At 43.4% G+C, this 21,796-nt stretch overlaps 1 protein-coding gene across 1 annotated transcript in view; it reads right to left on the minus strand.

The window, feature by feature from the left end:
* The window catches only part of pcdh1a (protocadherin 1a), a 116,614-nt gene that overhangs the window by 26,052 nt on the left and 68,766 nt on the right, over window positions 1-21,796 (minus strand). The window contains exon 4 of the mRNA XM_060909630.1: window positions 4,213-4,432. Coding sequence (XP_060765613.1) covers window positions 4,213-4,432 — 220 coding nt within the window. The remainder of the gene's footprint in view (window positions 1-4,212; window positions 4,433-21,796) is intronic.

Consider the following 21,796-nt stretch of genomic DNA (forward strand, 5'->3'; position numbering starts at 1 on the left):
ACTCACAATGGAGCTGTATCAGGCACATCCCAATGGATTGAGGCCTAGGACCCAATATCACAGTTGCCTTGGGAATGTTTGAGGATTCCCAGGAGGAGCTGAAATCTGTGGCTGGGCATAGAGCAGTCTGAGCTGGCCTTCTTCACCTGTTGCCACCATGACCCCCAGCAGGAAAAACAGAATGAACATGAATGAATCAATGAATTAAAGAAATGGATGGCAGATGATCTTCTTAGAATCGGGAACATGCAGGTTTGTGGAAACTCTCTTGCTTCCTATATGCTGTCACCATGTTGACAGAAAACAAAGATGCTAGCAAGACTCAAATATCTTTACGTGTGATGGGAGGACAGAACACCACATCTCTAACCACAATGTTCACCAACATTGACTTTTTGACACAATGTCAAATGTGATCATCAACTTGTACCTTCATGTGTATTCGTGCACTTAATTAGCAAACTAGCAAGGCATACATTATTATATTTTTATTACGTTAGATACTATATTTTATCCTAGGCAGTTAGGTTTCTGCACACCCAAAACCTGGGACTGGGCAACACACTAGAGCTTTTACCAGGGGGCTAGCTAATAAATGTATAAATTTCCCACCCCTGTCCAGAAAACATCAAACACAGAAACAGCAAAAAATCTGATGCTTCTCATAACAGAAAGCATGAATCATAAAAAAAACCCCTCCTGCTTTGCGTTCAGGGTAAGCGTGTCTGGAGAAAATGAAAGTCACAAAAGGTCAGAGTGCTTCAAAAATCAGTGCCACTGCTAGAGCCGCGAGACCTTTGGGCATCCCACATGGTGACTCAACCCCTCCCCTCACACCCACACCTCTGCACGTCAATTATCCGCACGGCCATGAACGATAAAGGCTCTTCCAGTGCAGCCTGTTACACTGCCACTCATATTCAACCTCTAACAAATAAACAGGTGGGCAGAGTTCTACAAGTGATGGTTAGAGTGACAGCAAAGCTTCTCACTGCTCTCTATTTCCGTATGTCCGTCACTGAGGGCTTCCTCCATCTCCCTGAGGTGAGAGTAATGTTTTAATTAGGTCTACCTCGAGATAGGTTCTTTGCCTAATCTAGCTGACATATGCACTCTGCTGGTAGGGTTCCACCATGCCGTCAGCAGCATCGCTCACTTTGAGTTTAAACTCTGACAAAATCAAAGAGGCCGTCGTGACTGCTGATTTTCTTTGGTCATAAAGTGCTAGTGGAACCACCAGTGCGTCTCAATGCCACCAACAAAACAGCCAGCTTTAACATTCATGTTTCGTGTATTACTTTCGCCCCAGGTCACATTTTATCATCATATAATATTTAAAGTAAAATCTTGTTTGCGTGCCAGTCTGGAATTTACAATAAGTATTTATGCAAACTACACACTTGCACGAAATCTGTCAAAGGGGGTGAAATTAAATGCATTTAAATATTCCATTGCAATGATACTCAAAGACACGACAGCTACCTCTACGTTAATAACCGAATCTAATCGAATCTACTTATGGAAAAATACCATTACTGAGCTAATTCTACTGCACCTTACAGCCATACCACTCTGACACCGCCCAATCTTGTCTGAGCTTGGAAACTGAGCCGTGTCTGGTCTGGTTAGTACTTGGATGGATGGGAGACTCCCTGAGAATACAAGGTGCTGTAAGCTCTGTTTAGTCATGACTCAAAGGGTAAGGCTGTGGGTTACCAATGAGAAGGTTGAGGGTTCAAGCCCCAGTCCTGCTGAGTCTGCCACTGTTGGACCCTTGAGCAAGACCCTCTCTGCTCCAGGGGGGCCGGATCATGGCTGACCCAATGCACTGACCTCAACTTTGTAATATGATGGGATATGTGAAGAAAAGAATTTCACTCTGGTGTAATGCGTGTGTTTCAGCGCTCTTTAATGTTGGATGAATATAAATAAACATACATAATACATCACAGGTGCCATGTAACAGCACTGTGAATTGGGAAACACGAAGCGGTGTGTGTGTGTGTGTGTGGTTTCCACATTTACTTGTGCAGTTTATGGTGGCAGCGGGATGCCACGCTCTACAGAGCATGTTAAATAAAACACATGTCGGGAACAGTCCACATTGTTGGAGTTGAGGTGCTAAAAACAGTGCTTGCAAATTCAGCCCAGAAAGACACTCGTGAAATGATTAATCTCAGCCATGCTAATGGAGGGAAACACTAAAGCGTGGAAAACATAAATGGTATTAGAAAGAGCAGCAGCAGCAGTAATGGAGATGAAATTGTACAGAAGAGAATTTAAAGAATATATTTAGCATGGAAGCAGCTGTCAGGGTAATTCTTCTGAGGAGATGGACTGTTAAAAAAAAAAACCCTTTGTTAAAGCCAGTAAATTCAGGAGGTTCTTGGAGAAACTCTGCAGAGCGCTGGCATTAGCATGCATTCATTAGCGTGTATGTATGACACATAAATGAAAGTAAAAAAAAAGAGAGAGAGAGAGAAACGCACTTTGTTAAGCAGGCAGCCGGCCTTGCGGAAACACAAAACAAGTGTTTGTGTGGGCAGCAGGCTGATGACTGGACGCTCACACTGCAGCGTTATCTGCAGTCCAAAAGCTCCATTAGCTGGGGTTTTAATTAGCGTGTTGCTGTGAGGGAGCCATTAAGATGCATTTGGAGTGGTGATGGAGCGCCTACTGATGGAGAGCACACGGACTGCGGCTAACACCTGGCGCCCCCCCCCCCACACACACGAGAAACTACGACTGCAGAGATGCTGACACTGTGTTCACACAGAGAAGAGAAGTGTGCTTGAACCAGGAAAACTCATCATCTTCATCAAGCAAGCAGTTCAAGCCTGAGCGGAGCTATATGTTGGGAAAAAATAAATAAATAAAGAAAGAAAGGTGATGTTGCAGAGGGAAGAAGAAACTCGCACAGCAGTCGTGAAGCTTCTTCATTAAAATTTGCAGACACTGTTCTCACATCTCTAGCTACCTGCTCGCTGTCTGCTGGTCTACCTGTCTGTTTGACCGTGTTTGCCTCTCTCTCAGTTCACAGTTCTCATCTCATCTCATTATCTGTAGCCGCTTTATCCTGTTCTACAGGGTCGCAGGCGAGCTGGAGCCTATCCCAGCTGACTACGGGCGAAAGGCGGGATACACCCTGGACAAGTCGCCAGGTCATCACAGGGCTGACACATAGACACAGACAACCATTCACACTCACATTCACACCTACGCTCAATTTAGAGTCACCAGTTAACCTAACCTGCATGTCTTTGGACTGTGGGGGAAACCGGAGCACCCGGAGGAAACCCACGCAGACACGGGGAGAACATGCAAACTCCGCACAGAAAGGCCCTCGCCGGCCACGGGGCTCGAACCCGGACCTTCTTGCTGTGAGGCGACAGCGCTAACCACTACACCACCGTGCGCAAATAATAATAATTCTTAAAAAATAAAACAGATACGTTCTTACCATCAAATACTTTCATTCCATGTTTTGTTACTTTTTTTGTATTTTTGGGGTTTTGTTTTTGAGTAGAGTTTTTATTTCGTCCTCAGTTGATTCAGTAACACGCTCCGTCATTTTCTTCTTCTTCTTTAGGGTTTTTTGGTGGTTGGCAAACCGACTTACAGGTGCATTACTGCCACCGACTGGGCTGGAGTGTGGAACAGGAGATGCTGGGGGGGGGACTATATATTTTTTTAGCTATTTCTGTTTCTTTTAAATACTTGATAACAAAATGACATATCTGACTTGATGCATGCCGCCATTTTGTTTTTCTCTACTGATAGTATATGAGCTGATATCCTAGTAGTAGAGTCACCAATCAGAGCATGTGATTGCTCATATCCAGTGAATGTGGATAGAATAAATAAATACACACACACACATCTATACCAGTCTACATATTTATCTGTCTATCTGTCAGTCAATCTATCTATCTGCTTGCTGTCTAACTGTGATTGCCTCTCTCTCTCGCTCTCTGTTTGTCTGTCATTGTGTATCCATCCCTCTCTCTATCTTTCTGTTGGTGTATCTATCTGTTGTGCAGTCTGTTTTTCTGTCTGTGTCTCTAATAATAAAATGTCTCACCAGTGAATAGGATGCAGTGAGGTGAAATGAGACACAGCTGGAGACTGCGCACAGCTGCAGCTCAACCCAAATTGTCTCCCTCTCAAGGAACAATGACGTATGTACAGTAGGTCTCTCTCTCTCTCTCTCACCATTCTCAGGGTGCTCCATCTCTCCGATGCTGCCGTCGGGCGTGGTTCTCTCATAGTGCTCCTCAGGCAGTGCCAGCGGGCCGAGGCGTGGCCCTGACGAGCTCTTGCTGCTGGGTGTCTCCGACTCCTCCAGGCCGCTGTCATAGTAGCTCTGCTGGGACGAGTCCTGAGCGTCCTGCATCGGATTGGCCGTGGAGAACGTCACTCTACGGTGCGGCAGCTGCGGAGCGAGAGAACAGCGGTGTGTCAGGTCACAACATGCTAATTACGATCTGATTCTAACTTCCTGGCTCCTAACAAGGCTAATTGATCACCAAATTTGTAATATCACACTTGGAGAGACACGGGCTTTTTCGGGGTAAGTAATGAGGAAATGTTTCCTTCCCCCCTGTTAGCCAAGGGTACTACTGATACAGCTCAGCGTGGCTCGGCACTGTGAAAAATCCCTCATTAAATTCACTGATATTAGTGTGAAGATGACCTCCGTCTTTCACTGAGACAGAAAGAAATAAAACAGGGACACACACACACACACTTTAATACTTTTATTTGGATTTTCACACAGAGAATGAATTACAGATTCAGACATTAATGGACGCATGTTGCTGGTTTGTACAGATATGGATCAAACACAGAATGTTTGCTCTACTCCTACACACACACACACACACACACACGTATGCATATACACACACATATACTGTACACTAGCACAAACACACATCAATAAGAAGCTCATAAAACAGTGGAAATCACTGATCCTGTAGAAAAACTCTTTTCCCCATTCTGCATTAGTTCCCATTACACTGAGAGTAGATGGGGATCAATAGCACAAAAGCAGGGCTTACACACACACACACACACACACACACACACACACACACACACAAACATTCATTTCAAAGCAGGAATCAGAGCCATTAGGATGTCCATATAAAAGCTCCATTAACAGAGCCATTTAAAACATATAGGAGTGCCATTACCGGCATGTTGTTCATCAGCGTCATCTCAAAGCTCTGTGTGTGTGTGTGTGTGTGTGTGTTTATCCTAACACAGGATACCATCAACTCCAAACTTCCTTCTGGTTCCTTGTCCTCCATCAGCTCTGGGTGCTTATTTATTTATCTGCTCATTTATTTATCCGTTTGTCTGCTCGTTCTCCTCAGTTCCCGCCTTCTCCTCCCGCTTTCCCTCCCTAATGTGTTCATATTAAATGTGCTGGTGCACTCACATACGTATCTCTACCACACACTCGCACATATCAGTCATCAGCCTGCTCGCCGTGCGCTCCCTCCGGCTCTCCGCTGCACGGCTCGAGTAGCACTGCAACTCGCAGGAGAGCGTTTTGCTCGTGCAGTAATTATATCAGCTTCCTGAGGAAACGCAAATATAAGAACTGAAAGCTTTCAGTCTGTCACCGTCTGCGCAGCATGTGTCTATATCAGAAATCCACTGTGGATGTGTACAGCTTTAGATCACGGTCTGAATGCCACGCCCTCATTTACTTGCTTGACGCCCATGTGCGTGGACGGAGTCGCTGATTAACTCATCTCTTTGATTCCTGGAAATTGATGTGGACATTCCCTTAAACAGGAGCTCGATTGTGAATGTTAGATGTTGGTAATGTTCACCACTAGCTCATGTTGAGGTCAGATGAGATCTGATCTACTTTCCAACTTCTTTAAGTTCAAATTTTGGAAGTCTGTTTTAGACTCTGGAGATAAAATCATGTCAGATTGGACAGTAGGATGAAGGTCCACAAACAACCTGCAATTATAGAAGATTACTGTGTCCTTCTTACATCATCAATTAGCGTCATCTGGGAATCAGGTTCACATCAAAATGCTCGTGTAACGATTCACTCAGTTCACGACTCCATTCAGCTCACGATACCGCACTCACCGGTCGATTTTCACAGGATATTTTTGAGAAAATACTAAATGAAGAGATTTTTATTACCAAAAAAATGCAACATTTATTTTCTTATTTTTTATCAGCTTAAATGTGGGTGGTAGAAATGGGCAACTGGACTTGCTTGAAGATTCTTGAAAACGTTTCACCTCTCGTCCGAAAGGCTTCCTCAGTTCTGTCTGACTAACAGGGAGTATCAGGCATTTATCCTCTCTGATACTCCCTATTAGTCAGACAGAACTGAGGAAGCCTTTCGGACGAGAGGTGAAATGTTTTCAAGAATCTTCAAGCAAGTCCAGTTGCCCATTTCTACCACCCACAGTTTACTATGATCTGGATGATTGAGAATCTTCACAGACATATCAGCTTAAATATTCCTTTTGCTAAATTAAAATAAATTTGATTCGTTTGTGCATGTCTGTGTGTGCAAAATTTTTTAAAAAAGTGCTGAAACAGCACAAATTTAGAGAAATTATGTTTAGGGTCGGGCAGCACGGTGGTGTAGTAGTTAGCACTGTCGCCTCACAGCAAGAAGGTCCTAGGTTCGAGCCCCGTGGCCGGCGAGGGCCTTTCTGTGTGGAGTTTGCATGTTCTCCCCGTGTCCGCGTGGGTTTCCTCCGGGTGCTCCGGTTTCCCCCACAGTCCAAAGACATGCAGGTTAGGTTAACTGGTGACTCTAAATTGAGCGTAGGTGTGAATGTGAGTGTGAATGGTTGCCTGTGTCTATGTGTCAGCCCTGTGATGACCTGGCGACTTGTCCAGGGTGAACCCCGCCTTTCACCCGTAGTCAGCTGGGATAGGCTCCGGCTTGCCTGCGACCCTGTAGAACAGGATAAAGCGGCTAGAGATAATGAGATGAGATGTTTAGGGTCAGGGTTAAAAATATGTTTATTTTGCATGCACAAACAACAGACAAATGAATCCGACATGTTCGGAGTCACTGGGCGTTAACGAAGTGTTGAGTGACGTCACTTCATTAAAACATTTAATGGCTAATCCTCCCCCACTCTGTCTGTCCCTCTGAGTTACACGTCGATCCTGAGTTCGAGATGCCGAACCTCTTCTGCTCCTCGGACCTGCCTGATCCATCCTGATGCCCTACTTCTGGGTGGAGTCTCATCACATGGTTCCTGTGGAGGACGGCCCCATATGCACAGTCGAAAGTCACACTTAGAAGACGCTCTGGACTCTTACAGTGATGCTCTTGTGGCTGAGGACTACTGTGCAGCTGACTTGCTAACTTTAGGACTGCAGTTGTCATGAACGGTTTTGCACTCATCAATGAACTTCAACAAAACTGACTTCGTGTTAAAACTATAATGAATTTCCTGGTGACAGTTGTACTTTGTGACTATACAGGACACAGTTATAGAAGCGAGTTATTTATAATCACGCTGTCTGTTATCACCCAGATGAGGATGGGTTCCCTTTGGAGTCGGGTTCTTCTCGAGGTTTCTTCCTCATGTCGTCTGAGGGAGTTTTTCCTCACCACCGTCGCCACAGGCTTCATCATCGGGGATAAATTAGGGATAAAATTAGCTCATGTTTAAAGTCTTTAAATTTCTGTAAAGCTGCTTTGTGACAATGTCTGCTGTCAAAAGCGCTATAAAAATAAACTTGACTAATTTCTCACAAACTGAGCATGAATGTTTACTTTGTGATGCACTAATGAATCGAAATACATTTCTTTACAGTCTCACTATGAGGAGTGCCAGCTTCACAGACGTCTTTACAGAGTACAAAATGTAATTATCCGTCTCTGCATGTGGAGTTATACGGCATTCATGCAGTACAAGTTACGATGTTAGCAGCAGAAAGCTGTATGAACCAAAACGAATCCTAGTTTTTAATGCACTTCATTTCCCTGCTTCGTGTTTAAATCAGAGAAAATGTGCTTTGACTGGCAAATCTTTACAAAGTAATTCTGAAACTCTGTGCTGTTTGATTGACCTCGCGCATGCTCCTGAACCCCCAATGCAATGATATAAAACCGCAGCGCTTGCTAAAAGAATGGGCAGTGCTTAGCATGTCCTGTGTACAGATTTGTACAAAATGATAATCCAAAAGTAAATGAGCTTTTTTTACTTAATTCAAGAGAAATTTCTTGGCAGGTTTGGAACAACCAGCACATCAACACATCTGAGCCTCTGGTCTCGGTATTAACACGGACCGGGCCATGTGTGGTGTTGGTCTAGTCTTGATCTCCCCCATCATACTCGGTTTTGACTTGAACTCCACTGGCTATGGTCTTGGTCTCGACTCTGTCAGCTAAGGTGTTCTTGAACCCAACACGAGTAAACACCCTTCACTCATCCCCCTGCTGGTTCATCGACCAATGAAGAAATCTCAAAGCACTTTCCATCGACAAGCTTTTAAGGAGCATCGACAAATAGCTGTGAGCAAGGCCAGACCCAAAGCTACACTACACACGCTGAAAATAACAATAACAACCCAAGGCATCTTTTTTCCACCATCAATCAAATGCATGAACCCAATGTGACTCCTTCCACTGACAGCTTTCTTGATTTTCCCCCCAAATGACAGTCGATCAGATCGAATTAAGCAGAACATAAAATCCACATGGAGTCCGCATTTTCCTTCTACCTTAACTCCTTTAAAAGTCATGACTGCAGCCCCTTATCAATTAGTCAGTATTACACCATTGCTTAAAAAAGTCAATAAGGTGAAATCCACCAGCTCCACTCTTGATCCACCTTCAGTCAGCAACCTCCATTGTTTTAAAATTGGCTGTGGGTGATGCCTGCGCTCCCAGCTATGGACTGCAGTGAGCTCGTTGCTCATTTTACATCGTGGTTGTCCAGCGCTCTGTGCTTTAACGCTTGGCGTGATGTTCTGAGCGATGTTGCTCGGTGGTGTCGCGGCGGCTGTGCAGGCGGTTTGGACATACCAGCGCTCTGCATGGCGGTGCTTCTGTACTGGCTTTGTGGATCCATGGCGTGGTGTTCGAGCGATGTTGCTGACGGCGTCACAGCGGCAGTGCTGGAGATGTGGGACTCGTTTTTGTGCGCCTTTTGGTAGGACTGTGGCTGCTACACCATGGGAATTACATCCTGACCCTACTTGGTGGACTTTTTACTTTTTTTTAAATTATTTATTTATTTACTTTTTTTCCTTTCCTTTTCTATAATTGTAAAGCGTCCTTGGGTTTCTTGAAAGGCGCTATATAAATTTAACTTATTATTAAAAGTCGTCCTCCTCTGGGGTCGTCCCATGTTTTTTTCTTTTTCGTTTATTTCTAGTCAGAATCTGAAACATTCCACAGTCCTGCGTTTGTGAGGGGTGTTACTCTAAACTGTAGGTACGGCATCGACCCGAGTGCAGGGTCAAGTATTTCGACTTGCACGTAAGGTGTGTGTGTCCTCTAGGAGGCGCTGTCACATGAACCACACCAGAATTCATTGCTTTTACACATCAAAGAAGACGGAAATGTGAGCTCTGTGTTTCACTGTAGGAATAATAAACAGAAAGTAACACGGGCAAAGTGTTGTTTTGAAACAGATTCTGACTCGGAGAAAAAGAAACCTCTCATGATTAATTAAAACCGAGTGAAAGCTTTCTAACTGAAGGCATTTCGGAAGTGTTTTAACTTGTCTGTATTGAGCATGATGAGCACCTTGAAGAGCTTCACACTTTATATATTTATGTTAATGCAACATCGTGATTTTCACGGAGAAGAAGGAGCAGCCGGAACTGTGTCAGAGGAAATGTGATTCTACCAAACGGATGAATCACAGTTGCTGCAGTGGTCAGGTGCACGTCAGGCTGCGTACGGTACGTGGCTACACTGCACCCCCATGGCACAGATTAGACACAGAAGTATAAGTTGGCTTTTTGGGGTTATAGGAGGAGGAGGAGGAGGAGGAGGATCAAATCCAGCTCCACCCCTTGGATTCTTCACACTCCAGCAAGGACTATCTCTTTTTCCTCGAAATGCCCTCTTCTATCTTCAAAACTTACTGTTCATCAACAGAATGGATAATAATATCTTCAAAATGAATGGCCTTATTTTATGGGCATTGTGAACTGAGCTGAACTTGAGTTTGACACCCGTGCGCTCGGTAATATATCTCAGTGCCATGATATCTCTTTTCATTGTTATGCTAATGATATACACTTTTACCTCCAAACTTAGCCTAATCTGCAGCTTGCCTTACCTCGCACTACAGTGTCTTACGATATACAAGACTGGATGGCATCCAAGTAATTCCAGATGAATGAGAATAAATTTGAACTTGTGCCCGTGGGCACTCAGATTAAAAAAACAGGTGCACCAAGGAAGACAGGAAGACAGTTGCCCATTTCTTACTAACCTTGAAGCTAAAAATTAATTTCACACTTTCATTTCATCCACACATTGCACACATTATCTCAGAAACCTATCAAAGTTTCAGTTGTTCTTTTCACAAATTCTAGGAAATTCACAAAAGTATTCATAAACATATCAGTTACACGACCATAACGCTCTGATCGCTGATCTTAGTAACCACAGTATCCAGAGGTCACAGTATGTACAATACTGAGCCACAATTTAAGTAACAAAGGTTGTATTACTGTGGATTCTTCAGCTTGTTTAGAAATGCCTCAACTTCATATTCTTATATTTATAAGAATTGCTCATGCCACATACAAAGTCTCTCCAACCACGATTAGCATATAAAGTATAACAAGAGTGCTCTGAGAGCACAATATCCCCCGCTGGCAACTCTGCCATAACTCTGGTAAAGTGCGACTGAATTGAATGAAATCGCAATATGCGTATTATCGACATACAACAAAGAATCCTGCCAAGTTTCGTGAAATTCCTCCAAAAATTGTGAGAAGAGTTGATTTCAGAAGGTGAGTACCCTTCCTAGGACGGATGGACGGACATTGCCACGACATCATCCCCCTTTGGCCAGTGAGGGATAAAAAACTTTTTGCCAAATTACACGAAATGCCTCCAAAAATCATGTGGGAAGTTGATTTCAGAAAGCAAGCACACCTTGATGAAGTTGCCAAAGTAAGTTTGTTAATAATCAAGGGCATAACTCTGGTAAAATTTGACCAAATTAAACGAAATTTCAATATGCATATAACTGTCATATAACAAAGCCTTTTGCCAAGTTTGGTGAAATTCCTCCACAAATTGTGAGAGGAGTTGATTTCAGAAGAATGTACACCCTCATGAAATTGTCAAAGTACAAGTTATTTAATCAAGGGTCAAAACTCTGGTAAAATTTTCACAAACGAAATTAAATCGCAATCTGCGTATTACCGTCATATAACAAGGCCTTCTACTGAGCTTCGAGAAATTCGTTCACAAATTGTGAGAGGAGTTGATGTCAGAAGGAAAAGACACTCTCATGAAATTGTCAAATTATAATTTTGTTAATCAAAGGCTGTAACTCTGGTAAAATGTGACTGAATTTAACAAAATTAAAATATGCATATTACTGACAAATAACAAAGAATCCTGCCAAGTTTCGTGAAATTCCTCCAAAAATTGTGAGAGGAGTTGACTTCAGAATGTGAGCACCCTTCCCGGGATGGATAGAAATCACTACGACATCATCCCCCTTCGGGCCTTTCGGCCAGCAGGGGATAAAAACTCTCTGGGTGGGAGGGCCAGTCAATCAATGGCATCTGTGACAGATAAAGCACTTTCCTCCAAATGTTCAGCTTCCCTGTGACACAGCATGGGCATCTGTTTGGAAATACAACCCCGATTCCAAAAAAGTTGGGACAAAGTACAAATTGTAAATAAAAACGGAATGCAATAATTTACAAATCTCAAAAACTGATATTGTATTCACAATAGAACATAGACAACATATCAAATGTTGAAAGTGAGACATTTTGAAATTTCATGCCAAATATTGGCTCATTTGAAATTTCATGACAGCAACACATCTCAAAAAAGTTGGGACAGGGGCAATAAGAGGCTGGAAAAGTTAAAGGTACAAAAAAGGAACAGCTGGAGGACCAAATTGCAACTCATTAGGTCAATTGGCAATAGGTCATTAACATGACTGGGTATAAAAAGAGCATCTTGGAGTGGCAGCGACTCTCAGAAGTAAAGATGGGAAGAGGATCACCAATCCCCCTAATTCTGCACCGACAAATAGTGGAGCAATATCAGAAAGGAGTTCGACAGTGTAAAATTGCAAAGAGTTTGAACATATCATCATCTACAGTGCATAATATCATCAAAAGATTCAGAGAATCTGGAAGAATCTCTGTGCGTAAGGGTCAAGGCCGGAAAACCATACTGGGTGCCCGTGATCTTCGGGCCCTTAGACGGCACTGCATCACATACAGGCATGCTTCTGTATTGGAAATCACAAAATGGGCTCAGGAATATTTCCAGAGAACATTATCTGTGAACACAATTCACCGTGCCATCCGCCGTTGCCAGCTAAAACTCTATAGTTCAAAGAAGAAGCCGTATCCAAACATGATCCAGAAGTGCAGACGTCTTCTCTGGGCCAAGGCTCATTTAAAATGGACTGTGGCAAAGTGGAAAACTGTTCTGTGGTCAGACGAATCAAAATTTGAAGTTCTTTATGGAAATCAGGGACGCCGTGTCATTCGGACTAAAGAGGAGAAGGACGACCCGAGTTGTTATCAGCGCTCAGTTCAGAAGCCTGCATCTCTGATGGTATGGGGTTGCATTAGTGCGTGTGGCATGGGCAGCTTACACATCTGGAAAGACACCGTCAATGCTGAAAGGGATATCCAGGTTCTAGAGCAACATATGCTCCCATCCAGACGACGTCTCTTTCAGGGAAGACCTTGCATTTTCCAACATGACAATGCCAAACCACATACTGCATCAATTACAGCATCATGGCTGCGTAGAAGAAGGGTCCGGGTACTGAACTGGCCAGCCTGCAGTCCAGATCTTTCACCCATAGAAAACATTTGGCGCATCATAAAACGGAAGATACGACAAAAAAGACCTAAGACAGTTGAGCAACTAGAATCCTACATTAGACAAGAATGGGTTAACATTCCTATCCCTAAACTTGAGCAACTTGTCTCCTCAGTCCCCAGACGTTTACAGACTGTTGTAAAGAGAAAAGGGGATGTCTCACAGTGGGAAACATGGCCTTGTCCCAACTTTTTTGAGATGTGTTGTTGTCATGAAATTTAAAATCACCTAATTTTCCTCTTTAAATGATACATTTTCTCAGTTTAAACATTTGATATGTCATCTATGTTCTATTCTGAATAAAATATGGAATTTTGAAACTTCCACATCATTGCATTCTATTTTTATTTACAATTTGTACTTTGTCCCAACTTTTTTGGAATCGGGGTTGTATGCGATAGCCCTCACCCTCCCTGGTTACGAGCTGTAGGTAGGGTGATAGTGGAGAGCTAGCTTGTTGGTGGGAAGCAGCAAATTACCAAAAAAAAAAAACCAACCCAAAAACATTAATCTGGGTACGCGCCATTTTGCGGCACATCCACAAATAGCAGTCTGCATACCCAACTGGTAAAGAAAATAGCATCGAATGTTATAAAACAGTGCAGCAACTTTACAAGGATGACAATATTTCCTTTTCCTTTTTTTGTGGAAATTAAACCCTTGAAAGGCTTGCTCTTCTTCACTTGCTGATGAAAACAATGAGTGAATACAGAAAAAGTAGGTCACCCTTGTTAGAAAAATCTGCTCGGATACTGTAAGAGACGTACGAGACTCGTACCTTTTTAAGTGTCAACAGCGATACCGGTATAAATATCAGTGTAAACTGTAGCATTATTTCTGTTATCCTTGAGCTTCTATATATAACAATGTGTGAAAGATCAATGAGGCAAGAACAAAGCTGCCACTGTGCTGGGGCAAAACCTTGTCACGTATTCTGTCTTTGAACTGTCGCATTAATTTTTGCCTGTAAACAGGAAACAGGAAATAAGCACTACAAACAGGAAAATTAGAGTTTAGAGTGCCCTCATGTTTGATTTCAAGAAAGAAATGCACAGGGATGCATGAAATGTCTATAATGTTGTTAAGAATAGGAACAGTTCTACATGGGCGCGCATATTAGCATAGTTATGACATTTCAATCGAGGACATTATGACCGTCTCAGGCCACATCCTGGAGTCGAGGTATTCCCAGAGAGAGCAGCTGAGCTTGTGATTAAAGATCTCCCAGGCAGATGCATTACTATTTAAATATAGGGAGACCGTTTACTTGTATAAATATGGATGCTTAAGCGACTCCTTTAGGCATTGCTCCAGAGTCAGCACTTTCTTTACTCCAAGCTCTGGGAGCTGCAGCTCTGCAGATGAAGCACAGATTCTCCTCTCAAACGTGTTTAATGTTGCTTTCATAAAAGAACAGTGTAGGCCAGATAGGCTAAAAGCAGCCTGGTGTGGGGACTGAGCCAAAGTGGGATCGGAAGAGGCCAAGCCATGGGGGCTTGGATATAACTGGTTGGATGGAACTTTGGGCTCGATTGATGAAGGGGTGGTTTGGATCCGGATAGTAAAGGGATAACAGGAATTGGGCAGCAGTCGCACCAAGCTGGAGGTAGATAAGCTGATGGAGCACAGTTGGGACAAGGCCAAATGTGGCTTCCAAATTGCTTAGAGAGCCAAAAACAAAGCAAATTGGGAGGCCCTAGTAACTGAAGGACATACAAAGCTGATTTGGTGCTATGACTGAAACCAGGAAACAGTACCTGAGAGAAGAAAAAAGGGTGTATTACAAGATTTAAGACACTTGAATACAAAGTGAAAGTGGACCCATGGGAAGTATTAAAAAGCTTGGCATGAAACACTGACAATTCAGAAATTCAAGAAGAACAAAGCTGAGGAGATGGTAAATCAAAGCCAGAAACAACAGAGTGTCAGGTTTAAGATAACAAGAAGAACTACAAGAGAAGCAAGCAAACTTCAGGACCAAGCTTGGAATAAACCAATTAAAAAATACAGAAAGATGCAGAGATGGCAATACCAGAAATAAGGTTTGACTCTGGAGAGAAGAGCGACAAGAAATAGGACCAAAGTACAATCTTCAAGTTGAGTCGAAGTCCCTCTCATACCAGGATCTGGTCTTCCCAGGCATTCTCCTGTCCCAGTACTACCCATCTTTTTGAGGCACATGGGTGTGGCACCAATCTCCATTTCAGTAGCCCTCAGCCTCTCGCCTATTATGTAGCTAGGGTTATAGTGAGGGCTGGTCCTCTGGTAACCGCGAGAGTTTGACTCCCTACTCACATCTGTATTGCAGCATGCCTTGCCAGATGGCAGTAGATACCCTTTTTTTTTTTATGATGGTCTTTGGTATGACCCAACTGCGAGTAGAACTCAAGATCTCCCGGTTAAGACATGGACATGCTAACCACTAAGCTGATTCGCAGTAAGGACAATCTTCAGCATGTAGAATTCTGGCCTGCAGGAGGAATTTCAAGTAACTGGGTTTCAGGAGCTGAAGGAGCAGCTACTTTGGGTAATGGAGCATTGTCTGATGCCATTCTGTTCATCAGGTATTAGGTGTGGTCTGAGGTGAAAAGTGCTCTACAAATGGATGGATGACACATTTCTTTTTCCATTTGCCCACTCCATTAATCCTGCATGCTGTCATACACGATGATGACAATGGTCCGATCTATCATTCAAAGTGTCAGCTCCATCCTCAAACTGCAGGGTCTCCCAACATGTGGCCTGAATTTCTGGCACTGTTTAAAACCAATACTATCAAAAAACTAGAAAGAAGCTTGTCCCCGACACATAAGAGGTTACATCAATAGTGCATTACCAATGCAGTTAGTATGCAGCGAACACTACAAATTAGACAGAACTCCACTTTAAGCCGTATTCTCACATGTCTAACTGCACTCTTGTGATCATTGCTCATGCGTTCCTCCTCACTCGTCCAACTCTTTGTGCTCTCGCTCAGCTGCCCCCCTCTGTTTTGCTCCCTCTATCATCTTCTTTACTCACTGTGTCTCTTTGATAGGCTTCAAGTCTTTGAAGACTCCACTGCTATACTGTGTACCTCCTAGCTCTTGCACATGAAAAAAAAAAGTCTAAAAAAAAAAAACGTAGGTGAGAGTTCGATGGAAAATACAAAAAGATTTGCATGCAACTTTCCCTTGTGCTCTCTATGATTTTTTTGCTTGCTGCCTCTCCACAGAGTTACACTCCTTCATTGTCAAATTTGTTTGTGCAGATCATTTTTTTTTCAGAGCGCTACGTGCTTTCAGAGGAAACGGCTCATTGATCCTCACAGAAGCCTGAAGCAGGAAGAGCTCATTCTTTCTCTTTCCCACTTTAACTAATTCATTTTATGCACAAACTTTAACCAATGTGAGGATTCTCAACTGTAACCCCAACTGAATTCACAAAATCCAGAATGTAAACTGTGACAGAATTTGCAGAAAAAGTTTACCAACCACAGAAACAACAAGTGGGGCGGCACGGTGGTGTAGTGGTTAGTGCTGTCGCCTCACAGCAAGAAGGTCCGGGTTCGAGCCCCGTGGCCGGCGAGGGCATTTCTGTGCGGAGTTTGCATGTTCTCCCCGTGTCCGCGTGGGTTTCCTCCGGGTGCTCCGGTTTCCCCCACAGTCCAAAGACATGCAGGTTAGGTTAACTGGTGACTCTAAATTGACCGTAGGTGTGAGTGTGAATGGTTGTCTGTGTCTATGTGTCAGCCCTGTGATGACCTGGCGACTTGTCCAGGGTGAACCCCGCCTTTCGCCCGTAGTCAGCTGGGATAGGCTCCAGCTTGCCTGCGACCCTGTAGAACAGGATAAAGCGGCTACAGATAATGAGATGAGATGAGAAACAACAAGCACTTCTGTGCACTTCCTTTTTAATAGAATTTAATTTAGCACTGTTTGAAAACAAAAAAAAAAAAAACAGTGGGGAGCAATTTACAGCCCTAGGGTTCCCAGTTGGATCTTGAGCTCGGGTTACTTTCTGTTTTCCTTGTGTTCACTTGGGTTTTCTCTGGATTCTTTGGTCTCCTCTCAACTCCTAAAAATCAGTGGGTGAATTGGAAAGTTGCCCGTAGGCGTGACTGTGTGTCTGTCTGTATGCATGGAGTCCTGCAAGGAATTGGTGTCCTATCCTTGGGTATATTTCCACCTCCCACCCAGTGTTCCCAGGACAGGCTCTGGATCCACCACAACCCTGACCAGGATAAAAAACTTTTCTGAGTGCTCCCAAGTGGTGCAACAGAAAAGTGTTAATGATGCTACAGCTATCTGTGGCCAGGAGTCTAGGAGAGCAAAACTGTCCCTGCTGTCTGGGTGGGAAGGATGGCATACTCTCTCCTGTCAATCAGAGCATCACTAACCCATCGTGTTAGAGGGCAACTGGATTTGTGTGTCTATCATGCTACTTCATGACAGACCCACAAACTGATACCTGTTGTGAGATCGGGGAGAGCCTGCTTGCTTCTTCAAATTGGGGGAAAAACTTTATCGACTCAGAAATCCAGAAATGGAGGTACTTCTCATGATAGCATTTTCACAAATAATGTCAGCACGACTTCATTTTAAGTGTTAGAAAGTGTTAAGTTTAGAAGGTGCAGCTGACCAATATACAATTATTCCATCTAGCTGCACTGTAGAAGTTTTAAATGCCACAGGTTGCGAACGCCAGCTCATCGGTGAACCTGTAACCTTAGACTTTTCTGTCCACCATCCATCCTGTAGGTGAGAGCCGAAGAACACTTGACAATTGACACTTGCTCTTACACCTCTCACTCTCACCTTTGTCATATCTTCACTTCTCCGTGTCTTCATTCCCCTCCACCCTTCCATCTGCCCTGTCCTCCGTTAACATCCGTCATTCTCTCTGCCTCACTCTCTTTCACCCTCTTGCCTCGCTCTGCCTCCTCTACCTCACTTGCTCCATCTCCTTGGTACAGCCGCTTCATTGGGATTTGGAGGAATTGAGTTGAATTATGAAGGAATTTCTCGGCAGCACGACTGGCATCATTTCCCCCTTCACAATAGAACATCATTCTCATATCTTTCAGGGAGCGGGAATGAAAATAGGCCGTGCACCATTCTTTCTCTCATCCTTTTAAATTGAATTTTTCATATCGTGAGGCCGCGGAGACATCTGCCTTTTTCTTTTAAGAAAAACCCATTTCATAACATGAGAGGTATATACCCTGTGACTTGGTGTGAAAAATCAAGTTGTAGCACGTATGTGTATTTCTCCGTGCTAAATGATTAAAAAAAACACACACACATTCCTTGCACAAAAGAAACGATGGAGCCATTTCTTCATTATTGTCAGTTTACCTTGACATATCAGGCAGATCTTTTCCTTCATTTCAACCCCACCAATCCATCCTTGTTTTTCTTCTTCATCCAAAAGAACGCTGCAGAGACGAGCTCAGTCTCCCACTGTGCCTTTGTATTCTCACCATGTATCAGCTCAGAGGCTCGAGGACATAAAATGCATCTCATTTCGTGATATGCAAAGAGGGTTTCCTTTTTAAATGAGTGACAGGGAAAGAAGCAGGAAGTAGTGATCCTGCTACAAGGAGAAAAATAGGGAGTAAGAAAGTAGAGTAGGGGGTTGGAGGGTGTGGAAGAAGGGAGGGAGAGGCACTAGAGAAATTAATCCTCAATATCCATTCCCAAGGGGCACCTTATTCCCTCTCAAACTTCAATTTTCAGAGTTAATGTCTCAATTCGTGGCTGGAAGGCATGCATGGAGCTCGCTCTCCGATTGCTTTAAGGACGGAGTACATAATGGGATTGGAGGGCAAGATGACAAAGCTTTCAAGCAAGCTTAAGTCTTCTGGGGCTATCTCCAGAATTGTTTTATGCATCTCTATTAATAGGCTAGCGTTCGCCTATCTGGGAGGAAGCTCCGGTTTGATGGTGTGATGACACAAAATGTCTTCATTCGACCCAGTCCGTATATATTTGATGCAGAATTAATTCCATCTGTCCTCTCCCACTCCTGCCATCTAGTGACAAAGGCAATCAAGCTACGGCTTGCATTTCTCTAACACATGAAATGAGGGTGATGATATTAAAAAAAAAAAAAACCCAAAACAACAGTGTTTAATTAGAGCCCAAGCAGCACTTTCATCTCCTGTTCAGAGTGAGTAGCATGCCAGAGCAGTGGAATTAGGACACGTTTCCACTATTGATCTATCAGCACAAACCTCTGCCTTTGGCAAGAGCTCTAACAGGGCTCCAGGAAGCTAACGAAAAAAAGAACACATCGGCTCAAGAAAGCATTTTATCGGAGGCAAATCAAGCTCATTGTTGAGCCTGTACAATCACAAGAATGGGCAGTCTGGGCCAATTTGGAAATATCAAAAGAACACCAAATAAATAACTCTGTGGCTGTATGATGCTCTTCCAATCACTATATCCCCAGAGAAAAATCACACAGCTTGGCCAGTGATATTGATGCTACAGCTCTGCTTGGTTAATAAATCAGATGCTGATTAGTGATGGCTTATTATGTCTGAAAGCAATTAGGCCTTTGCGATAGTCAACAGAACAAAAATGTAAAGCCTTGCAAATATGAAATCTGTTGGCAAATGCAAGTCATTGATTTTTCCCACTCGAAAAATGTTGTCCAATGCCGATATTTCCTCTTCTCACTCCTCTACAGATCATTCAGAATGCTGTTTCCCTGCTTCATGTCATACCCTTCCAAAATTTTATCCTGTAACTCAACTATCCAGGTCACTTCACTGGTTTCCTCTTGTCCTTCCATTCTGGACATGAAAAGGGTTTCTGCACCACATTATCTACATCTGCCATGCCATGTCACTTCAACTTCTCTGAGGTATAATAATCATGCTCGTAGTGCAAGGTCTAGCTACGTTTTTCCTCATCCTGGCACCTCAATGGCCTCAGAGGTGGAACGCTGGACTCTGGACAACCAAGTGTCTCTATAGAGAGCGTGCACGTGACGTCATGAGGTCACGTGATATTTGTTTATCTGCCATCTTGGACGGCAAGGCCGCGCATAGAACTTAGACGAACCCGTTCGAATTATCAAGTGTGTGGGAGTAGATCTTTCGAGAATGGTTATATCTTGTTCAGCATTTGGTTGTACCAATAGACAGGGCCAAAAGGAGAGCCTGTCATTTTATAGATTCCCCGCAGACGAGGAGAGACGCGCAAAATGGGTGTCCGCTGTGCGAAGAGAAAACTGGTACCCCAGTTCTACCAGCCGAATTTGTAGTGAACACTTCATATCAGGTAGGTGTAATCTTCTAATTCAATACTCCTAGTACATCTGTTAAGTTTATTTTCGGATTGAATGATAGCTGCATACTTAGAAACTAGATGGAACAGTGTTTGTGGCCGTCAGTCCGCTTGATCTCTAACGTTTAAAATGGCTATGCCTAGCCCTACTACCCTGGCCTAGTCTATGACAATGTTTTATCTTTTTGGCTCATATATGCCTTTGAAAGGCCAATCCATGGTAGGGATGGCGAAAACTAAAAAAAATCTTGACCGACCACCGAGCCTCATTAGCCTGTTAAAGTCGGTTAACCTATGAGTTTAATCAGGGATGCAAACGGCACGCCTTTTGGTGGATGCCGACTTTTTCATGGCTGAATCGTGCAGATCCGATTTTTTTTTTTAGGGGGGGCGTTGGAGTGTCTGAATAATTTCATCAGAGTAAATTCTGTATTAAAATTACTAAATAAGCAAATTCCGTTACAGTCCATGAAACATAGGAAGTATGAGAAGAAAACAGTAAATCAGAAAGCCGCGCACGTTTTCACGGAAGCTGCGCAAATGTGCACAGCTTTCTGATTTACTGTTTTCTTCTCATATCTGGAACTGAGTTTAGATTTTGAACATTCCTACGATAAAACGTCCTGCATAGTCTCTTTATGATAAACGTCTTAATGCCACTTACCCGTGAGGTTATCAAGTAGACATTCTTCTTCGGAACCTTCCAGAGGTATAGTTGGGATACCCATCCCGCAACAAAATATTTATAAGCTTCCAGGCTCTTGTAAGCTTTGAGGGCTTTGCCAGTGTAACACGATTCACGATTAACAAGAAAATTGTAAATGTCGTGGTAGGCCAGATCGGGCAAATTGCCGGCACCGCAGCTCCGAATTTCCCTGAACAAGGATTGCGGCAAGTTGTACGGATCTGCAATCCCCAACCTGGAACACTTTTCCACGTAACGCTGCCTCACGTCACCTTCAAGATGCTGAACAAACTTAGACAAGTAATCGCACGATGTAGATGGGGTATTTTTCGAATTTTCTTGGGGATTACTCCCTGGATCCATTACGCTCGCGCAAGGTAAACAATCCTGAAGCCGTCCAATATGGCGGAGTACACACGTGCGGGTCACGTGACTGCACATCCTCTATACCTTCTCTAAAGAGCCGAAAGATCTTTCACTTCAGACAGTATCAAGGGTAACACCTTATTCTCCGTGCACTTGAATTGCACTGACAGTTTTTTATTAAGTCCTTCTTTTTTCATTTATTCATTTATTTGCATTATTGTTTATGCACTTCAAGATGTATGGTGGTAACTGAGATCAGTGTAGCTCAATTGATCTTAACAACACAGCTGATACACCAGTGGCACCAAGGGTTTAAAGTGGAACAGAGCACAACAAAATGGACAATAATACTGAGTAAGAGAGTCCAAATTTAGATTGGGCAAAAGTTAGAAATAGAAGACACGCTAAAACCCGTAG

This window comes from Neoarius graeffei, chromosome 25 (assembly GCF_027579695.1).
Source record: "Neoarius graeffei isolate fNeoGra1 chromosome 25, fNeoGra1.pri, whole genome shotgun sequence".
Lineage (NCBI taxonomy): Eukaryota > Metazoa > Chordata > Actinopteri > Siluriformes > Ariidae > Neoarius > Neoarius graeffei.